Raw genomic sequence first — 19,862 nt, 5'->3', positions numbered from 1 at the left:
TCGGAAAGTCAAGGCAATGTATATTTGGGGCTTGAGTAGTAACAGTTGCTCTATAACCCAATAACTATGAAACAGATGAAAAACAACGGGGAAAAAAGATTTAATTTCTCCAACTTAAGACATTTTTTCCATGGAGTGGTATTGGTAGCTCTAATTCTGTGTGTTTGAGACAAGGTCTCCCAGTGTGAACCTGAGCAATATCCTCCTCAGCTTCTGAGTGCTGAGGTGATAGGAAGGAATCACTGCGAACCAGCCTCTTTTTATTTTCCAAGGACGTTTTATAAATACAAAAACCATTTCAATTTCTTTTATTTTCTGAAAGTCTACAAATATCTTACCCGGAACATTCTTCAGCCATGACCATGCTATTAAATGCTTATCAGTAAAACAATTTTCACCCAGGTCCAAAAACAACAGAAAGAGAGTCTAACTGGAAAAGATTTATGTTGGCTGACAGATTATTGTACTTGGTTTAGCTTCCTTCCATCCTTCAACTCATATACTTCCCACGCTAACCCACATTAAATAGCTATTAAACTGCCAAGCAAGCATTTTAAGATCTATATATAGTTAGCGCAATAAACTTGTCTCGTCTTATTGTATCATAAAAATTCCAGAAGTCAATTAAAGTACCAATTTTTAAGTACAGGAAAAACTGATTTCACATTTCCCCTCAAGTATACACAAGTAAGCAATTAAGATGACTTCTTTTCATTAGTGGCTAAGAAAAAGAATTGCAATTTTATTATGCCCAATTAATCCACTGCTTACATTGCTCTGACGCGCACCTCCCTCTCTCCACTTTATTCCACTCCAAGTTTTAGTCTCTGAGTTTTATCATGTAAGCCTTCTTAAAACTTCCTGTCTTTACTCAGGAGCACTCACATTTGGGAAGTAATTCTGGAAGCAGATTAAACGGCTTAGATTTTTAAGACCAAACTGTAGCAAAGGTCTACACCCTGTAACAGAGACTGTATTTTTTTTTCTCCTCCTAAGGAGTTAACAATAACCTATCCCATAATAAGCAAGCTCTTTGAACTATGCACAGACACTACCTTATTGATCTTTACATTTCTGTAAGGAAGCAGAGGCCAGAGTATCTAACTGAGACGATCCTGTCCTTTTTAGATTCCTCAAGCAAGGTTCTTAGATTATAATGCTATTTGATTTAGTATTAAAACACACAGCCTGCGAGATGCAAGTCCATCTTAATAATTCAAGAGAGCAAAGGAAATGGATCCGTAGCCTTCCTGTATCTGGAGACTGTTCCCCGTATATGTTTCTACAAAGCTTAATCCGCCTGATCTTCTCTCAAATGGTCAAACAAACCTAGGGAAGGTTCTTGCTCCCTTAGAAAGGGCTTTATCTTTGTAAATTATACCTACATAGCCAAATGGCTAACCAAAGGAGAGCACTGATGTACAAAAGGAAAAAGGTGAGGAGAAGGAAGAGGAGGAGGAGGATCTCCATTTTCACAACCACTAATAAAGATGGACCAAGCTGGGTAGTGGTGATGCATGCCTTTAATCCCAGCACTTGGGAGGCTGAGGCAGGGCGACTTCCAAGTTCAAGGCCAGCCTCGTCTACAGAGTAAGTTCCAGGACAGTCAGGACTACATAAAGAAACTCTGTCTAAAAAAAAGATGAGTGAATAAATGAATGAATGAGTGAATAAATGAATGAATGAGTGAATAAATAAATGAATGGATGAAATAAAAGGGGACGGAAAACTAACAGCTCTGGAAGCATAGTCTAGGTACCTCGTTAACTCCCAAAGGCCCTTCAGAGTGTGCCACATAAGAACAACTTCCACAATACCACTATGTACCTGGCCCTCTGCCCTCTCTCACTCCCTCGGGAATGCACATCAAGCCTCAAAGGCTCCATGACAAACAATTTCATAACAAACTTAGTAGACACTGTTAGGCACCTAGCAGTGCTCTGCAGCTGGAGCGTAAAGACACAGAACATCAGGGCATCAGTCTTCCACTTTCTGCTTTTAAAACAGTCTTTACAAAGATGCTGCTTATGTAAATATCCCAGGACAGTTTATTCCTGTTACTTCTTTTTTTAAAGATTTATTTATTTATTATTATGTATACAGTGCTTTGCCTGCATATACCCCTGCAGGCCAGAAGAAGGCATCAGATCACATTATAGATGTTTTGTGGGCCACCATGTGGTTGCTGGGAACTGAACTCAGGACCTCTGGAAGAGCAGTCAGTGCTCTTAACCTCTGAGCCATCTCTCCAGTGCCTGCCCCCCACCCCGCCCACCATTACTTCTAAATAACAGATTTCTAAAGTTTATCAGTCTTAAGTTTTTACTAAGACAAACATTTGTAGCAATAGTAATATTTAAACACAGACCAAAAAAGTCTCTGAGAGCACTCAGTAATTTCTAAAAGTTCATAAAAGTAAAGTTTGGTGACAGGTGTCCAATCAACACACCAGTCACTGTGGTGTGGACATCACAGAAAGTGGAGCAGACTGTTTCTCTTCCCACAGAAGCAGAGGGCCACCTACGAAGAACCATTCTTCCAACGACTAAAACTGGGCTTAAATCGACCCTACAATTTACAGGAAGTAACAAATTTCCAGGGTTGCACTGAAGTTTAAGAAAAACACTAGAGAACAAATGACCACCGCTAGGCAACAAATAAATTGCAAAGACAGACACACAGACAGAACTGCAGTATACAAGGCTTAACTTGGTCAATGTATAAAACCACAAGACCTAAATGGAAAATTGAACTCTGGATGTTCCATCTTAATAGATTATTTATATATAATAGGGGTCTGGTGGTTACCTTTAAAATAAGAGTATGTACTGTTGGAGGCTGACTTGGTGCATTTTGATGCTAGTTACTGGCTCCCAAGGTCTAATGTGCCCTAATGAGCACATCCTTACGCACCTCAAATACTGCTGTGTAGTCCTATCTCCCTATTTGACCAATAAGAAGCCGATACCTGGGCAGGGCCAGAGGAAGGTAGGCATGGCAAAGGTTCAGGGGCTTTGGGGACAGATAGGATCTTGGGAAGGAGAGACAGTCAGAGACCGGAGGAGAAGGAAGGAGACCATTGCCATGGGTGAGGTGAAGAAAGAAGAACATCCCAGGAGCCAGCACGGACGGAGGGTTTGGCCCAGGCAAAGAACATTAGCAAGTGTTTGGGATTATAGACGGGAGGTAGCTTGATAGAAATTATTAGAAGCAGATAGCATGGGGCAGGGGCAGGGAGAGATGGAAGGTAGTTTAGGAGATTAATATTTTAAAATATAAGAGGTGCCTGTGTTTTTATTGATTGATAGTGGGTTAGGAAATACTGCCATAATAATCATAGGGCTAATAATAAGCATTTATTAGACCCTTCCCTTTAAATTAACAAAAACAAGTTATCTTTCATAAATTAATACTATTCACAAGTGAAATGTTAGGAAACCTAGGACCATCTCAAAATAATGTGACTAGGAAATGGGTGAGGTAAGATTGGGCATGTATTGACAACTCTTGACGATACACAACACATAAGTTTCTTTGTACTATCTTGTTTTCCTTTCCTTTTGGTTTTGTTCTTTGAGACAGGGTTTCTCTGTGCAGCCTTGGCTGTCCTGGACTCCCTTTGTAGACCAGGCTGGCCTCGAACTCACAGTGATCCTCCTGTCTCTGCTTCCCTGAGTGCTGGAAGTAAAGGCATGAGCCACCACACAGCTGCTTGATTTTTCTTAATAAAAGTGTGGAATGTGGGGCTGGAGAGATGGCTCAGTGGTTAAGAGCACTGCCTGCTCTTCCAAAGGACCTGGGTTCAATTCCCAGCACCCACATGGCAGCTCACAACTGTCTGTAACTCCAAGATCTGACACTTTCACACCAATGCACATAGATTAAACCTAAATAAAATATTAAAAAAAAAAAAAGTGTGGAATGTTTTAATGTTTCCAGCAACAAGAAAATGTACTTCCTTAGGGTAAGTGAAACAGCTCAGCTTCAAGCCTGGGGCATTAAAGCTAGCAGAGTGTGTGTGTGCTGGTGTGTGTGTGTGCATGAGTGCGTGCTGGTGTGCGTGCTGGGGTGTGCGTGCGCGCGTGCTGGTGAGTGTGTGTGTGTGCGTGCGTGCTGGTATGTGTATGCGCGCGTGCTGGGGTGTGTGTGTGCGTGCTGGGGTGTGCATGCGCGTGCTGGTGTGTGTGTGTGTGTGTGTGTGTGTGTGTGTGTGTGTGTGTGTGTGTGTTCCCTAGGAGCTAGCCAGGTCGGCTTGCAGGGCACTGCCTTGCCCTCTAGCCTCTCACTCTCAACACTTGCCTGAAAGAGAAAATTAGCGAGTAGGAGTGCGATGGCGGCTGAAGAACCAGGACAAGGGTTGTGGGGTTGCACTCCTCCCACTAGAGACATGGCCAAACTCCCACAGGCTCCTGCCTGCCTGCCACTGCCTGGACCATGAAAGAAGGAAGGATTCAGAAGAGAGAAGCCCAAGGATGAAGCCTGTGGTACACTTTAAGATAATTTTTCCAGTCTTGACCTATACATTTCAGACACTTCAAAGACCTTGATTAGTTGTGTTAGAATAATTTCAGTTTTTGAAATACTGGAAGGCCCGCCCTAAAAGCTGGTGGCCTGAGGTATGTACAAAATTTCTCATACAAGAGCACTATGTAAAATTAAGGAAGGCAAATAAACCTTAAATTCAGGAGTTTGTACACACTGGTTTTAATGTGACTTAAAACAGCAAAGGGTGATTCACACACACGCGCGCGCGTGCAGAAACCTCAGAATGTCTTCTGCAATGGCAAGCATTTTTTATGTGTATGAGTGTTTTGCCTGCATATATGTCTGTGCACCACACATGTGTCTGGTGTCAGGTCAGAAGAGAGCAATGATCCCCAGAACTGGAGGGACAGCTAGTTGTCAGCTGCCCTGTGGGTGCTGGGAACGGAACTCTGCAAGAGTAGTCCGAGCAGGCATTATCATAGGATCAGGTAATAAAACCGTCAACGTCTAAACCATCTCATCTTCTTCCTGGACCAAGAAATGACCACGTAAGCAATGCGTTTTATCTTCTTTATACATTATTTGACTAATTTATTAAAGGGCAAAGCAAACACCCACTGAAATTTCATAGGGAAAAAACTAATCTTAAAGCAAAACTCTCCATCAATTACATTCTGAAACAAACAAATAACAACAAACCCACACATCATCATCATCATCGTCGTTGTCGTCATCATTGTCAGGCTTTCCAAGACAGCAAATATCACATGGGGATCAATTTGTCTATTATCAAAGTTAACAGGAATGGCTGTAGCTGACTTGTTCTGATGTCCAAACAATTTGTTGGCAGATATTTCCTAATGTTCAATAATAAAGCTGGAGCTCAAAAAAGGATATCTACGTTTCGCTACAAGTTTTTAAAGTATATTTCTCAACATCTGTGAGTTTTAGAGAAGTATAGGAGGAAAAAAATAAATTTAAAGAAAAATCATTACTCCATCTGGATATATATATATATATATATATATATATATATATATATATATATATATATCCTATTTTCTTAAAAACTCTTCTTAATCTTACATGGCAAACAAATGCTGAAGATACTCTCCAAAAAACAAAAACAACAACCACAACAACAACAAAAATAAATTACCTTCAATACTCACATCAGCTAACCTACAAAGTAAGTGCTTTCGTGTTCACTCTTTAAACTGTAATGCCACAAACGGAAGTGATGGGAGTGCAGTGGACACAAGGAGCTCTCAGAGAAGGTTCACCTAGAGTATCCTGGGTTCCGCTGCACTACCACCCGCCCCCCCCGAAAATAAACCAAAACCAAAACCAAAAAAAAAAAAAAAAAACCAGGAGCAGCATCAGCTTCTAGCCACCGCACAGCATACCCAGCTCTCTGCTGCACTTTACCTGTCGTGACCCTGAGCCTGTCCCTCTTTGCACACATGCATCTATCATCCAGGTATGAAGACCTTTCTGACACACTGCATACTGCCAGACCGGTCCCCTGAAGCCTGTTCTGTACTCTCTACCAGAACTTTCCCCTCAGCCCCTTCCCTTAATCTGTGCACAACTGGTTCATTCCTCAGAGTCAGATCTCAATCAAAAAAGCCTCTGTCCCCAAAGCCTTCCCTGACAGCCGTGAAGTGTGACCACCACCCTGCAGCCCTCTCTCCTGTCTCTCCTTACTTAGCTTCTCTGCAACACTATCCCCAGATTTTCTATCTGCCTTCAATTGTGCACACACCTTCTGTCAGAATCAGTTTACACTCAAGCGTGCGCTGTGCGCGTGTACACCACACCACACACACACACACACACACACTCAATTTTCCTCTATAAAATTGTAAACACACAGGCAGTAGAGAAGATAACAAATGTGTTCTCATTTGTCCGTCACTTGTGTGTGTCCATTTTAACAGTTTCCTTTATTTACTGACTCTGCACTGCAGGCACAGTTCATGTAAACATGTAAACATGCAAAAGTCACTAGAAACACTCCTTCAAGCTACACACTAAACCATTACTCCAGCTAAAACAATACCTCCCCAATACTGTGAAATACCCAGTTCAGACCTGGAGAGGTGGCTTCATGGCTAACAGCACTGGCTGCTCTTCCAGAGAACCAGGGTTTGATTGCCTGCACCCACATGGGGCTTACAAGTTGCAGGGGATTCTGGCTTCCGAGGACAATGCACCATGTGGTGCAGACATAAATATGGATAAAACACTCCTACACCTAAACAAAATAAATCTCTCTAAAACAAATACCCAGTTTAATATTCTCAATTATTCTGGCCAGTGTTATATGACACAATTTAATCCTGTTTCTTTCTGACTCTGTCCACACAGAGCTGGAGAGGAAAAGCTAGAAGAGAAGAGACCTTTGCCTCTACTTCTGACCGGGCCTGCCTGACCCCTGTCCCCATCACCTAGACTGTCCTTCTGTACCGCAGCAATCCTTCAGGTAGCATCAGAGATCAGCCAGCCAGGTCTCCCGTCCCTCAGGGACCCCAGCAGCTGACAGCTGCAGGCCCCACACAAGGATCTGAGTATGGGCCCCTTTCTGACAAGCCAAACAACACTCTCCTGTCAGAGGTGTGCATTTCAGTCCACAGGACTCTGAACAAACCTCTAAATGTTTACATCACTTTTTTTTTTTTTTTTTTTTTTGGTTTTTCGAGACACGGTTTCTCTGTGTAGCCTTGGCTGTCCTGGACCCACTTTGTAGACCAGGCTGGCCTCGAACTCACACCTGCCTCTGCCTCCCGAGTGCTGGGATTAAAGGCTTGCGCCACCACACCCAGCTATGTTTACATCACTTTAACTTTGTCTACAGTAAACATGCAGAACTTTTAAACTATGGTGCCAATAATATACAGTTCATATTTTCCAGTACATACTTAGCAATTCTCTAAATTAAATTGCCTGTTAATAACAGGAACCATTTCTCTCTCATAACTGGAGACTAAAACTGACACTAGTCCCTAGCTTGTGAGCAAAGATATATTAATATAAAACTAAACAATTAAATCATTCTGATATAGATTTGATCTATGAGTGCTGAGAATAAAAGCTAAGAGTAAGTAGGAGACTGTGAATTAATGTTCTGGATTTTCATACAAGCACCTCAGAAACGAAGAGCATTAGAACTTCTAAAACCTGGGGTCTGGGTTTTAGCTCAGCTTTAGGGCACATGCCTCGCCTTTGTGAGGCCTCAGGTACATCCCCAGCATGGAAAAAGAAAAAAGAAACAAACAAACAAAAATCAACAGAGACATCCCATGAATAAATAATACCATTAAAAACCTAAAATCATGTGTAATGTGAGGGTGTCACATTTGCTCAGGTTTATTGTCAAAAGTGACCGACCGTCATCCTGTGGTGAAGCTAGACTCTAGAAAGAACTAATAGAGAAAACGGATCATGGGTGGCAAGGAAGTTCTCAGATCAGAAATTCAGATTGGCTTCTTTTCTGCGGGTCTTGCTGTTAACAGTTGTTATAGTGTACATAGGAACAGCATTCTCCCTGAAGCCGGATGAGCTAAAATGTACAAAGCCCACAGGACAGAGGCAGGCCCACAAGATCACCTATTATGAATGATGACCTCCTCGTTCTAGAATAGCAATACCTAAGCTCGTCCATGTTCAAAATAGTATTCATAACCCAGCTATGCTGTGAGTAATTTTTGTTTTGCTTGCTATTTTTGTTTCTTGAGGCAGGGTTTCTCTGTGTAGCCCTGGCATGGTGGCACACACCTTTGATCACAGCTCTTGGGAGGCAGAGGCAGGTGGAGCACTGAGTTCAAGGTCAGCCTAGTGTACAGAGCTAGTTCTAGGACGGCCGGGGCTACACAGAGAAACCCTGGCATCTGCCTGCCTCTGCCTCCTGAGTGTTGGGATTAAAGGTGTGCAACACTATGCCTGGCCTACAGAGAAACCCTGGCATCTGCCTGCCCCTGCCTCCTGAGTGTTGGGATTAAAGGTGTGCAACACTATGCCTGGCCTATCTACATCCTCCATCGTTCCAGATTCATCTTAGGTGTATACATGAAGCACGCGCAAACATGATGGCAAAACACTCATCCATATAAAGTAAACATGTCTAAAACATTTTTAAATGTTAAAAACACTAAAAAACCACAATATAATGTCAAGTTTAAAGGAAGGTTATTAAATATATACATAAAACCTAACACAATATGTAAAAAGAAAATATACCAAACTGGTATGTAATTGATCTTGCACAAACCTTTTTTTTTTTTTTAATTCTTACATACATTTTACTTTTTTAGCATAAGCATGTGTGACACAGAGAATACATGGCAGATGTAGGGCAACTTTTGGGAGTTGTTTCTCTCCGTCCTGATTACTCAAAAGACACAAAGTGTGCTGGGGAGACAGTTCAGTGGCTAGAGTACTTGCTGTGCAGGCAGGAGGAGCCGAGTTCAGATGCCCAGTACCCAGTTAAGAACTGGGTTTGCTGACACACATCTGTGATCCCAACCCTGGGGCTGGGGAGGGAAGCAGACACCCAGAGCTTCACAGCCAACCTAGCCTACCCTCCAAAAAATGGCAAGTTCTCAGTTCAGTGAGAGACCGTCTCAGAAAGTAAGGTAGAGATGGGAGATGGCTCAGCAAGTCCAACAGTGCTTGGGGTGCAAACATGAGGACTCGAGTCTGGATTATCAGGACGCCCATAACAAATAGCACGGCATGAACCTCAGTGCCACTGGGGCAGAGGGAGCAGGCAGATCCTGGGGACCCGCCGGTCAGCCAGCCTAGCCAAAAATCCGGGTGCTCCAGGTTCAGAGAGAGAGAGACTCTGTGTTAGGGAACGGGGCAGGGCACAATAGAACAGAATCTCTGCCATCCTCCTCTGGCCTCAGTACACAAATGTGCAGGCGTGTGCACCCACATATACACACATGAGCACAATCGCATGTACGTCATGCACTTGCACACACGAGACAAAATAGATGTTATTCCTAAAACTTGTGATTTGCAAAAGCAGACAAGTTCCTAAAAAAAAAAAAAAAAAAAAGCGAACAGGAAACAAAGAAGGAGAATGTGGAGAAGGCGCAGAAGCAGCGAGAAAAGATTCCAAGGTGACGCTTGTCCGCTTGCCCTTTAAGGAGTCATAGCGTAGCCCCAAGAGGAACAGGAAGCAGCTAAGAAAGCAACAGATACCACCATGGCTTTCACATTCAGTGAAGACGGAAGTCCGAACTCAAGAGACAATGGCAAGCCATAAACTTCTGAGTGAGTAGTACGATGCTCAAGATCATATTCCAGCAATTGGGCACTGCATCTTTTTATTTATTAATTTATTTGTGTGGCAGCAGAGTGGAGAGTGTATGGCTTTGACGTCAACAAATACATGGGAGTCAAGAGACAACTTGCAGGAAGCTGTTCTTTCCTTCCAGCACACGGCCCTGGCGAGCAAATCCAGGCCTTTCAGACTTGGCAATAGCTTCTTTACCCACTGGCTGAGCCATCTCGCTGGCCCAGATTCAGGACCTTTAATACTAGCAGAGCCTCTTCTACCCTCACCTCTACTTCCTTCTGTCACCCTCCAAAGTCATTATAAAGCTACATTGAGTTACTTACTGTTTTTGGTTTTTGGTGTGTAGTGTGTGTGTGTGTGTGTGTGTGTGTGTGTGTGTGTGTGTGTGTGTGTGGTGTGTGTGTGTGTTTTAAGACAGGTTTTCTTTGTGTAGCCTTGACTGTCCTAGGACTTGCTCTGTAGACCAGGCTGGCCTCGAACTCACAGAGATCTGTTTGCCTCTGCCTCCCAACTGCTGGGTTAACACGTGTGCCTGAGTTACTTTCTAAGTCAGAGATGTGAAATTCTTTCTTTTACTAAGTACCTACCATTTGATACTATTTTACACAGTTCTTTCCCCTTCAGGAGATTTATTGGTTCCTGAACAAAGAGTCCTCTTAGTAAGGATCTCACATTAGGCAGGGAACCTTTTTCCTTGCCAGAGACTAATGAGAGTTACTGTATAGACAGGTATGGACAGAGGAAGGAAGTACCTCGCCAACTACACTCACAAAGAGCAACAGAATCGGCTGGATGCCTTGGCCTGCCACTGGGACCCATCCCAAGCTGAGATGCCCATTGCTCATTAACTGTTCTCTCCTCGATCCCACCACAGATTCTCACATCAGAGTTACTTCCTCTAGAACACAGATCCGAGGTGTTTCCAACAGTGACAACCAATGTGCGGCTGCTGGGTCCAAACAGACCGGAAGTCAAGGCTACCTTTCTGCCAGTACAGCCTTTGGGCAAGACATAGCTTCCCTGTGGCTCAACATCCTTGTCTTGTACAAGGATGGAAAAAAAAATCCCCTTGTGAATTAATGTGAAGACACGAGGTGGGGAAGCCCCTGCTCTGAACTGCACAGACAACAACTTCCATATGAAAAGTCATTATTCCCCTCGGCTCTGCCTCAGTGCAGTTACAGTGTACCTGGATCTCATAGAATACCAAGAGGTTCGTCCAGGACTTAAATCCTGAAAGTAGCTTCTGTGGCAGTTTTGACGAGCACAGCCCAACTGCATCTACTAAATAACTGAACAGCCTACGATTTTTCTTTCTCTTCAGGGATCAAACCCAGAAATTCACTGCTCTACCACTGAGCTGCACTCCCAACCACCTTAAAAGACCTATTTTTATTTTTAATATGAGTGTAGAATCCCTTGGGCCTAGAGCTACAGGTGGTTTTGAGCTCTGTGTCCTTACCCACAGGGTCACCTATTCAGGCCCCCCAAACTTTATTTTAAAGGGATATATCTTATATGTCTTTTATTCATATCTTCAAGCACCATGTTCTGACTGATAATTCTGTTCTTCACCACAGAGATTTTTCTGTACACTCTTTTTTAATACTAAAAATATTCTGCAACTCCAAAAATAACTTAAAAATTAATTCACACATTATATAGCATTTCTTAAGGAAATACTAGTTTGTTTACATGCCCATGGATAAGTGTGTTTATTACAGAGCTGAAAACAAACTGATCTGCAACAGAAATGTCATATCCATTAATTCTAGAAAAATTCTAACAAAGCAATGACTTTCAAAACCTAACGGTCCTATTTCTTGATATTCAACTTGAAACAACACTGTCTGAAACACACGTGAGCTGGACTTACAGCACACGCCTTTGATCGCAGCACTTTGGAGGCAGAAGCAGGAGGATCTCCATGAGTTCAAGTTCAAACGTGGTCTACATAGAAAGTTCCAGGCCAGCTAGGGCTACATAGAGACCCTGTTGTCTCAGGAAAAGAGAGAAAGGAAGGAGGGAGGGAGGGGAGGGAGGGGAAGAGGGGAATTAGATGAATAGCTCTAAAACCATCAAAGCGCGATCAACTAGCAGCAAATCACATATTGAAACTTTTACCTTTGAGATGTACAGTTTTGCCACTTTTAGGAATTTAGCGCTCTTACAGACCTCATGTGTCACAGTGCCAGGAGGATTGGGTAAGCTAAAGGAACAGATGGCTGAAACTGACCTCATACCAGCCTGTGTCCTGGCTCTAGTACAATCGCTAAAACAACCAGGACCGAGCAACCGCTTGTCCACAAAGCCGACTCTAACAGGTTAGAAAAGAAAACAAAGGGAAACTATTCTACATCGAATACAAGTTTTGATAAGAAGAGGCCAGAAAAGCACGATATACAGTTTGAATACATAAATGTATTGTGGGCTTTCCCTTAATCATATGTAAAACATGAGTGACAGCTAAGTTCCAGTTACATATAAATGGTACATGTGGTTTTCTATGGTAAACCATAGAAGGTTTAACCTAATCCTGGAGGCTGTTGCCAAATATAAGACAAGAAGCCAAGTGGATGCATTTTACACTAATACATAAATATATTTAAAGTGATATAAATTTTCAAGTAGATCAAGTTATCTCTGTTAAAGTATCTACAATAAGTTTTAAGAAAAAAAAATGATTACCATCCTCGTATCAAGTCCACTGGCCAACAAGCAGCTACCAATGTAATTCGTAAAACTACCATTTGAACAGTTTTATAACTTTTTCTTTGAGACAATGTCTCTCTGTAGAGGTCAGGCTCCTCTCAGACCCACATCCTCCTGTCTTAGCCTCCTCCACATTAATCTGTTAAAATCACGTAGCTAGTCTGCTAGCTAACTAGCACTAGTCTCACTGGATTAAACCAGGAAACTAGAGGTTGCTCATGGCAGTTCCCCTCAAACACACACACACGCATACACACATACACATACAGAAACACACACTCACACATACACACACAAATACACATAAACACACACATATCAGTCCCTCAAGAACATGTCAAAAACACTCTCAGGTAACTCCCTCTACCCGGGTGGCTCTGGGAAGTCTGCACTGAAAATAACAGGTGTCACACAGGTGCTCTGTCCCCACCCAAGTCGCTTTTTAAAAGATCTCTCTCTTAGCTAATTTGGTTCAACCTTCAAGCAATCTAAAGCCCCATTGATTTCTCACTATGATCAATACTCGCAAGCTTATGTAACCAAGCTTTGCAGATCTCCATAAAAAATGTGGAAAAACTCAAAATAAAAGTAGAACATTATATTCCACTAAATGTGTCTAGCACCAAGTTCCAGCAGAAACTTGGTGGCAGGTGCCCCAAGTTTAAAAAAAAAAAAAAAAAAAAAAAAGTGAAACGAAGGAGTACATCAGAATTTCTCTTCTGTGAAACATAGTAAAGACTGATGCTAAATTACTTAAAACTACCACCTTGTCTCGGTTTGAATGCTATTGCACTTTACTGGGTGGAGAACGAAAACCCAGCCAACCACAGGCTCCAAAGCATAAAGAAAACTCCAGATGAAAAAAAATACGAAAGCACTGACAGAACTGCCCACTCTTTTCTGTTGGGAGTCAAATCCAGGGCCTCGCAAGTGCTAAGAAGTGCTCTCGCGAGACAACAAGTACTCAGGCCCACAGCACCCAATGTTAAAAAGATGGGTTTTATGGTATGTGGAGCTCTCCATTTTTAAAAGACGAAAAGGTAACCTGAGAAAACTGCAAGCCCTGATACTTACCAACAATTTTAAACTTACAAAACATTTTGCACCAGTATTCTTATTAACACCTCCCACCGACGCCCCCACTCCCCCCCCCCACTGACCCCTCCCACCCCAACCCCCACCAGGTAGACCGAGAAAAGCCTTTTGGTTTTCCCACTGTGATCTAGACTGTCTGCCTTTCTGGGTGATGAATCAGAAGAGACACTAACACTGAGTCAGACAATGGAGAAAGTCTGACACGTGAGTTGAGGATAGGACAAACACAGAGTCACTTAGGACACTGGACTGGCTAGGTACTAAGAGCCATCTCCTAATGTACCAGACTTTATATGCTTTACTCAGTAGAAAAGGCCCTACGCATGGTTCAGCAAACACGCTGAATAACCGCCGCCTCAACAGTGCTCCCGTGATAGAGCTCTCTAAATTAAGTGACCCTCCAGCCTCACCTTTGAAGGCCTGAGTTCAAGTTTGGCAGTACTAACACTATCTTGATAGAAAACAAAGATATATATTCAACTATATATACTATATAATTTAAATAGTATTAAAGTATACATTTTTGAAAAGCTAACAAAAAAATAATGTCTTTTTCTTTTTTCATTTTAATAGTGCCCTGGTGTTAAGAATCTCTCTTTCAAATGCCTATCTATTAATAACAACTTTAATAAAACGCGGGGGCGGAGAAGATAAGGAAATATGCTAGACGGTACAAGGCTAATTCCGTAAAAATGTTTTTCTTACACACACACCCCAGAAGAACACGAAAACACTGGTCTATCACTTACTTCCATGCTATCTTTTTTTAATTGGCATGTAATAACTGTCACGATTATATCCATACGATCTGAACCATTTAAGCTCTAAGCCTTTACGTTCTGGCCCGGGAATGCGGATAGAGGGTAGCTATGTATGTAACAGCACTGCAAGGACCCCAGCGCTTCAGCCAATCACTATGCAGGTGGAAGGTTTAAGTACATACAGGCTTTTAACCTGAACCAGGCCTTCAGTGCTGCCCTTTCCTATGAAACAATCCTAATTTTCTGCGGTGACTGTCCTCAAGCAGCAGTTCTGTAAACGGGGATGGATACTACACAACTGCCTAAGAGACCCTAAATGCTGCCGCCTCCTCTGAAGGTGGGCCTCTGCTCAGGGATGAAGCGACACTCACCGTCCTTACCACGGTTCCTTACTATGCTCAGGAGCGCCCCTCCACAATGCCTGTGTCCTGGCCACTCCGATGCCCCCCAGACTGTGACCCCATAGTTCCTAACCCTGACTCCCATTAGAACTACATGGGGAGCTTATAAAAACATTGATGCCTGGGCTCCAGTCCCAAACTCATTAAATCACGCGGGGGTGGGAATGGAGGGCAGGAGGGGCCAAGAGTCAGCAAGGGGAGCATTTATTTTAAGTCCTGCACATGGTACCAACAGGCTGCCAAAGTTCAGAACCTCTCTGCTTTGAAATACTGCATCTGTGTACAAACACACATGAGAACATGCGCACGGATGCGGATGTGTATGGACGGACGGAACCATGACTCAACCCAAGAGCCTCATCCTCCACTTGGTCCCAATTCAGTCATCTCATCCCTTTAAACCCACAACATGCCAACAAATACCCAACAGCATGCTGCTGAGTCAGGGCCATGCCTAACCCTTCTCCCTAGAGTCCAGCCTTACTCTCTCCAAATAAATACTGCTCCATCCTTGTTCTAACCAGTTTGCTCAGACAATGCAATGAACACAGGCATGCAACCATCATTCGTCGGATTTGAAAATGCTAGGAGTGGCAGGTAGTATGGCACGTCCTAATTATCCAATTTAGAGCTAGTTACGACCACACAGGAAAAGTAGGAACTGTGAAAAGTCAAGGGAAATCTAAAAGCAAACAAATAAAACTTACAATGAAAACTAGATTTTGCCTCATTAAAGGATAAATGGAAGCTCTTGGGGACACAGAGGCAGGAGGATCTCTTTGAGTTCGAGGCCAGCCTGGTCTACAAAGCGAGTCCAGGACAACTAAATCTACACAGAGTAGCCCTGTCTCTAAATCAAACAAACAAAAAAAGGCTAACTGGAAATTTGGCTTTTCATACTCATCTCCCACAGTCCTTCCTGCCCATCTTCTGTTTTGAGTCAGATACTTTCAGCTTTTAACCTGTTTCCTCACTAAATTCTCTCCTAGTTGGCACTGGAACGTTTGGCCTCTGCAGCAACATAACTAACACAACAGAATAATAACGTGAGTTAGTGAAAGGCAGAATGAACACATCACGTGGATGTTTAATGTGGACCTGTTGGGGGATGGGGAGGGTACTGGTTTCACTATGTATTCCAGGCTGTCCTCCACCACAGAGAGACTGACGACCTGGGCCTCCAGAGCCAACAACACATACTACTTGAAGGAACAATGTTTTGCCAGCACTGAAACAAGCCCTCTACACACAGTCCAGGGTGGTCGGGAATCAACTTTGGCTGGGAATACTGTGTGAATGAATCCAAGTGTCACTCAACAGTAGGCAAAAGATATCTTTGTCTCACTAGTGACAGGTTGTTAGCACCAAAAAGGTTTATAAACTACAACTTACTAAAACAGGAGTGCTAAACTATGTAACCACGCCCCCCGCCCCCCCCAAAACCCTGCATCAACTAGCTTTCCCTGTTCAGAATTAGAAGACATCGCATACAATCCTAAAACATCAACAACCTGAAAGATATGAAAAGGGGTCAGCTTCAGAGTTCTGCAATATATATTCTGCAACTGTTAAACAAAACAAAACAAAAAAACAACAACAAAAACCAAAAAACAAACAAACAAAAAACTGTTCTAAAATTCTAAAACTAAGGGTAGGAGATACTGGAGAAGATGCCTGTCAATTAGATACGATACTATGGTAAAATATGACTTTGTTTTGTTGGGTCCTACAGCTTTGAAACAGAGCCATGGTTACCACTAAAAGAAAGCAATCCTCAATTCCCTATTCAATAAAAAAGGTTCAAATTCCACAGACAAAAAGAAAGAAAGAAAGAAAGGTACCCTGGGTTGTTTGTTTTTAAGGAAGATTAAATTTAGGAGTTGCCAACACCCAAACGAAAAACATTCCAGAGTATTAGACTCAATTGCAGTGGGGAGTTGTCTACATTCCCCACACAGTGTTCCCTCACTCAGAGGAGGACCCATTAACAAGGGATGGTTCCTAGGCCCTCAGAAGATACACCCTACTTACTTCCCCTGGTTTTTAAAAGTAATTAAAAAAATAATTTTAGCACAAGCAGCCAAACCCCCCCCCCAAATGAAGTTTAACATCTGCCCACATATGTCCCAAAATAAGATCCCTGTCAGATGAGCCATGGGGGAAAAAAAAAAGAGTAAAAATGACAAATTCTTTTATTTGGGCCATAAGCTGCTTTTAAAAATAAAGCTGAGGAATGTAGTCTTTCCAAAGCTTTGTCTCCAATTCTCCTTAATCTTCATATTTTTACATTAAAAAAAAAAAAGAAACCTGGAAATTTGCTTTCCATTTTTATGAATTCCTTTGAAAGCAACTTTAATGAGTAACAGATAACTTGTATAAGCAGTAAACCACAAGGGCAGTTGTTCTGGCTGATAAAAATCTCTGAAACACTCACATAAAAGTACAAAAATAGACCTTACGGAGATATACTCTGATTCTCTAGGCATGAAAATCACATTAATACTTAAAGTTATAATTCTAATACACTACTCACTACAAGTTACCTCAACCACAACTAAAAGCTAGTAAAGCCAGTAAATTGGTGGGAAAGGCACATATCGCCCTCAATAGTCTCAAAACTGTCCATCTTCCAGCCTCAGCCACAAAGGGCTGGAATTACAGGTATGAGCCCTGATGCCTGGCTTTCTGATGTGGCTTTGTGCTGTTTTGTTTAAGAAGTGCTGGGGATGAAACACTGGGCCTTTACGCATGCTATTACGCCTGTTAAGCAAGCGCTCTACCACCTAGCTACAGTCCCAGCCCAAAGTGAGTAAACAGTTTTAACAGTCATTTAATGGATGACAAGGCCAAGAATAAAGACATTGTGGGTGGAGAGGAAAAAACTAAAAAAACCATTCAGTAAAAGATGTGGCTTCCTCGGTGCAACACAGTGGTCAGACCACTTCCCCCAACAGTCCTGGAGTTGCTTCCTTTCAGGTAGGTGGAGGTGCTATTATACACCTCATTAAAAAAAAGAATAAATAAATAAATAACAACAAAAACAAAACAAAACAAAAACAAAAACCCTTTAAGTCAGTCCTCTAGAATGCTCCTGCTCCCTGAAGAAATGTTTGTCGAAATACCAAAAATATTCCCAAACAAAAGAGCATGCACACACCCCTCCACATGCAACTGTTTTCCGGATTGTTCAATACTGCAAGAAATCCCTGAGCCCTCAGAACTGTAGTTGCTACAGCATCCCTACTGTCCAAAACATCGCTGGGACCAGGGGGGGGGGGGTGGAGGGGGATGGAGGTATGACGCATGCTACTTCGCAGACTTTTATTTGGACAGGCTCATGTCGAGTTTACTGCGAGATAACGCTGCCTTAGCAATTGCTAAGGCTACGCTTTCTTTACAGGTGCTTTCCTTGTAAACACTGCTAGGGAAGTGGAGATATAACAACCTGATAGCCCGAGATGGACACGTGGGAAACCAGAAGACGTCATCGCCTCCACGAATCGATTTTCCTAACTGATCTCTCTCTCTCTCTCTCTCTCTCTCTCTCTCTCTCTCTCTCTCTCTCTCTCTCTCTCTCACACACACACACACACACACACACACACACACACACAAGGGCGGGGGAGGAGAGAGAGAAGTAATTGCCAATCACTCGAAAGTTGTAACGGGGTTCTGAGAGCAGAGAAGAAAAAAAAAAAAAAAAAAAAAAAAAAAAAAAAAAGCACGTGTCCTACTAATCCGGGTGTGTGTGTGTATGGTGGTGGTGGGGTATTCAGGGGAGAGAACTTCCCAGGAATCATTTGCTCCAAGTAAAACTCCATCACCACTGCAAAGAGTGGAAGGGAACTCCGGGCCCCGGGCGGAGGGAGCACCCTGGTGGTGGAAGATTCGGGTGGCGGCGCCGCGCGCCCCGCACCGGCCCGGCCCGCCCCAGCTCACCTCTGCCGCGGGGATGTTGACCACGCCGGTGGAGCGCCGCTTCTCCCGCAGTTTCCTCTTCTCGATCTGCCCCTTGCCTTTCCTGGCGCTGGGCCCCGAGCTGCGGCCCTTCTCCGGGGCGCTATCCGGCTCCTCCTCGTCGCCCCGGGACGCCGGCATCCCCGCGGCCGCTGCGGCAGCAGGACACTCGTCCTCGGGACGCCGCGACCCGGGAGGCGCGCGGGGCAGCGCCGAGGGGCCGAGGGCGCAGTTGAGGGCGGTGGGCCCCGAGGCAGCAGGTGCGGCCGCGCCCGCGGAGCCGTGGTTGAGCTCCGAGGTCCCGGCGGCGGCAGCGGTTGGGGACAGCGGTCCCACCGGGGACTTGGCGACTGGATCCCCGCCGCTCGGACCCGGGCCTCCAGGGTTCTGCTTGGCGCGCATCTTCTCCCGTTTCGCCTTCCACTCCTCCAGGAAGTCCGTGGTGCTGCCGCCGCCGCTCCGGTAGCCGCCGGTCGCCATGTTCCCAGAGGGGCCGGCGGGGGCGCCCCTCAACTCCGCGAGTCCGGACTCCCGCCGCCGCTGCCGCCTTGCCGGGGAGCAAGAAGGAGAGAAGTAAAGCGCAGGGCGAGCGCGCAGCTAGACCGAGGCTCTGCGGAAAAGCACACGGGGCGGGGGTTAGGGAGAGGGGAGCGGCGTCAGGTCCCAAGGCTATCGCGGGACAGCGATCGCCGCGCCCACCCAGCCGCCAAGTTTGCAGTGAGCACCTCCGCCGTGCACCCCGAAATCCCCAACCCAGGACAGGGAGAGGCGAGCCCCACCCTCGCCGCCTTCGCGCCTTCCCGCGACCGCGCACCGGGACACCCGCGCCGCTGCCACCTGTATGCCGAGCTCCCTGCGACTCCACTCCGCTAGCGCGAGCCGGAGCTCCGCGCCACGGACTCCTCCGCCGGGACGGGGTATGGAGCCCCCCGCCGGCTGGAACAGGAGGGGGACGTGTCCAGCGGAGAAGAGACCGGCGCGGGCCGCCCGTTGAGCTCCTTACCTCGGAGAAGTTTACGTGGAACGAGGCGCAGGGCGGGTGGTAGGAGAAAAAGGGTTGTCCAGGTGAGCCTGAGCGCTCGGGACGCGCACGACCAGCCGCAGCAAACTGCCCCAGCCAGAGCTCGGGGGCAGTCCCTGGCCGGA

The 19,862-nt window shown here is 44.6% G+C and overlaps 1 protein-coding gene across 1 annotated transcript in view; it reads right to left on the bottom strand.

Annotated features, from left to right (window-relative positions):
• The window catches only part of Pawr (pro-apoptotic WT1 regulator), a 97,447-nt gene extending 78,172 nt beyond the window's left edge, over positions 1-19,275 (bottom strand). Inside the window, exon 1 of the mRNA XM_051172844.1 lies at positions 18,699-19,275. Coding sequence (XP_051028801.1) covers positions 18,699-19,196 — 498 coding nt within the window. The 5' untranslated portion in view covers positions 19,197-19,275. The remainder of the gene's footprint in view (positions 1-18,698) is intronic.
• Positions 19,276-19,862: the final 587 nt, after the last annotated feature.

Source organism: Acomys russatus, chromosome 31 (assembly GCF_903995435.1).
Source record: "Acomys russatus chromosome 31, mAcoRus1.1, whole genome shotgun sequence".
NCBI lineage: Eukaryota > Metazoa > Chordata > Mammalia > Rodentia > Muridae > Acomys > Acomys russatus.
Note: the sequence above shows the minus strand (reverse complement) of the source record. Positions and strands in the feature narration are given on the sequence as shown.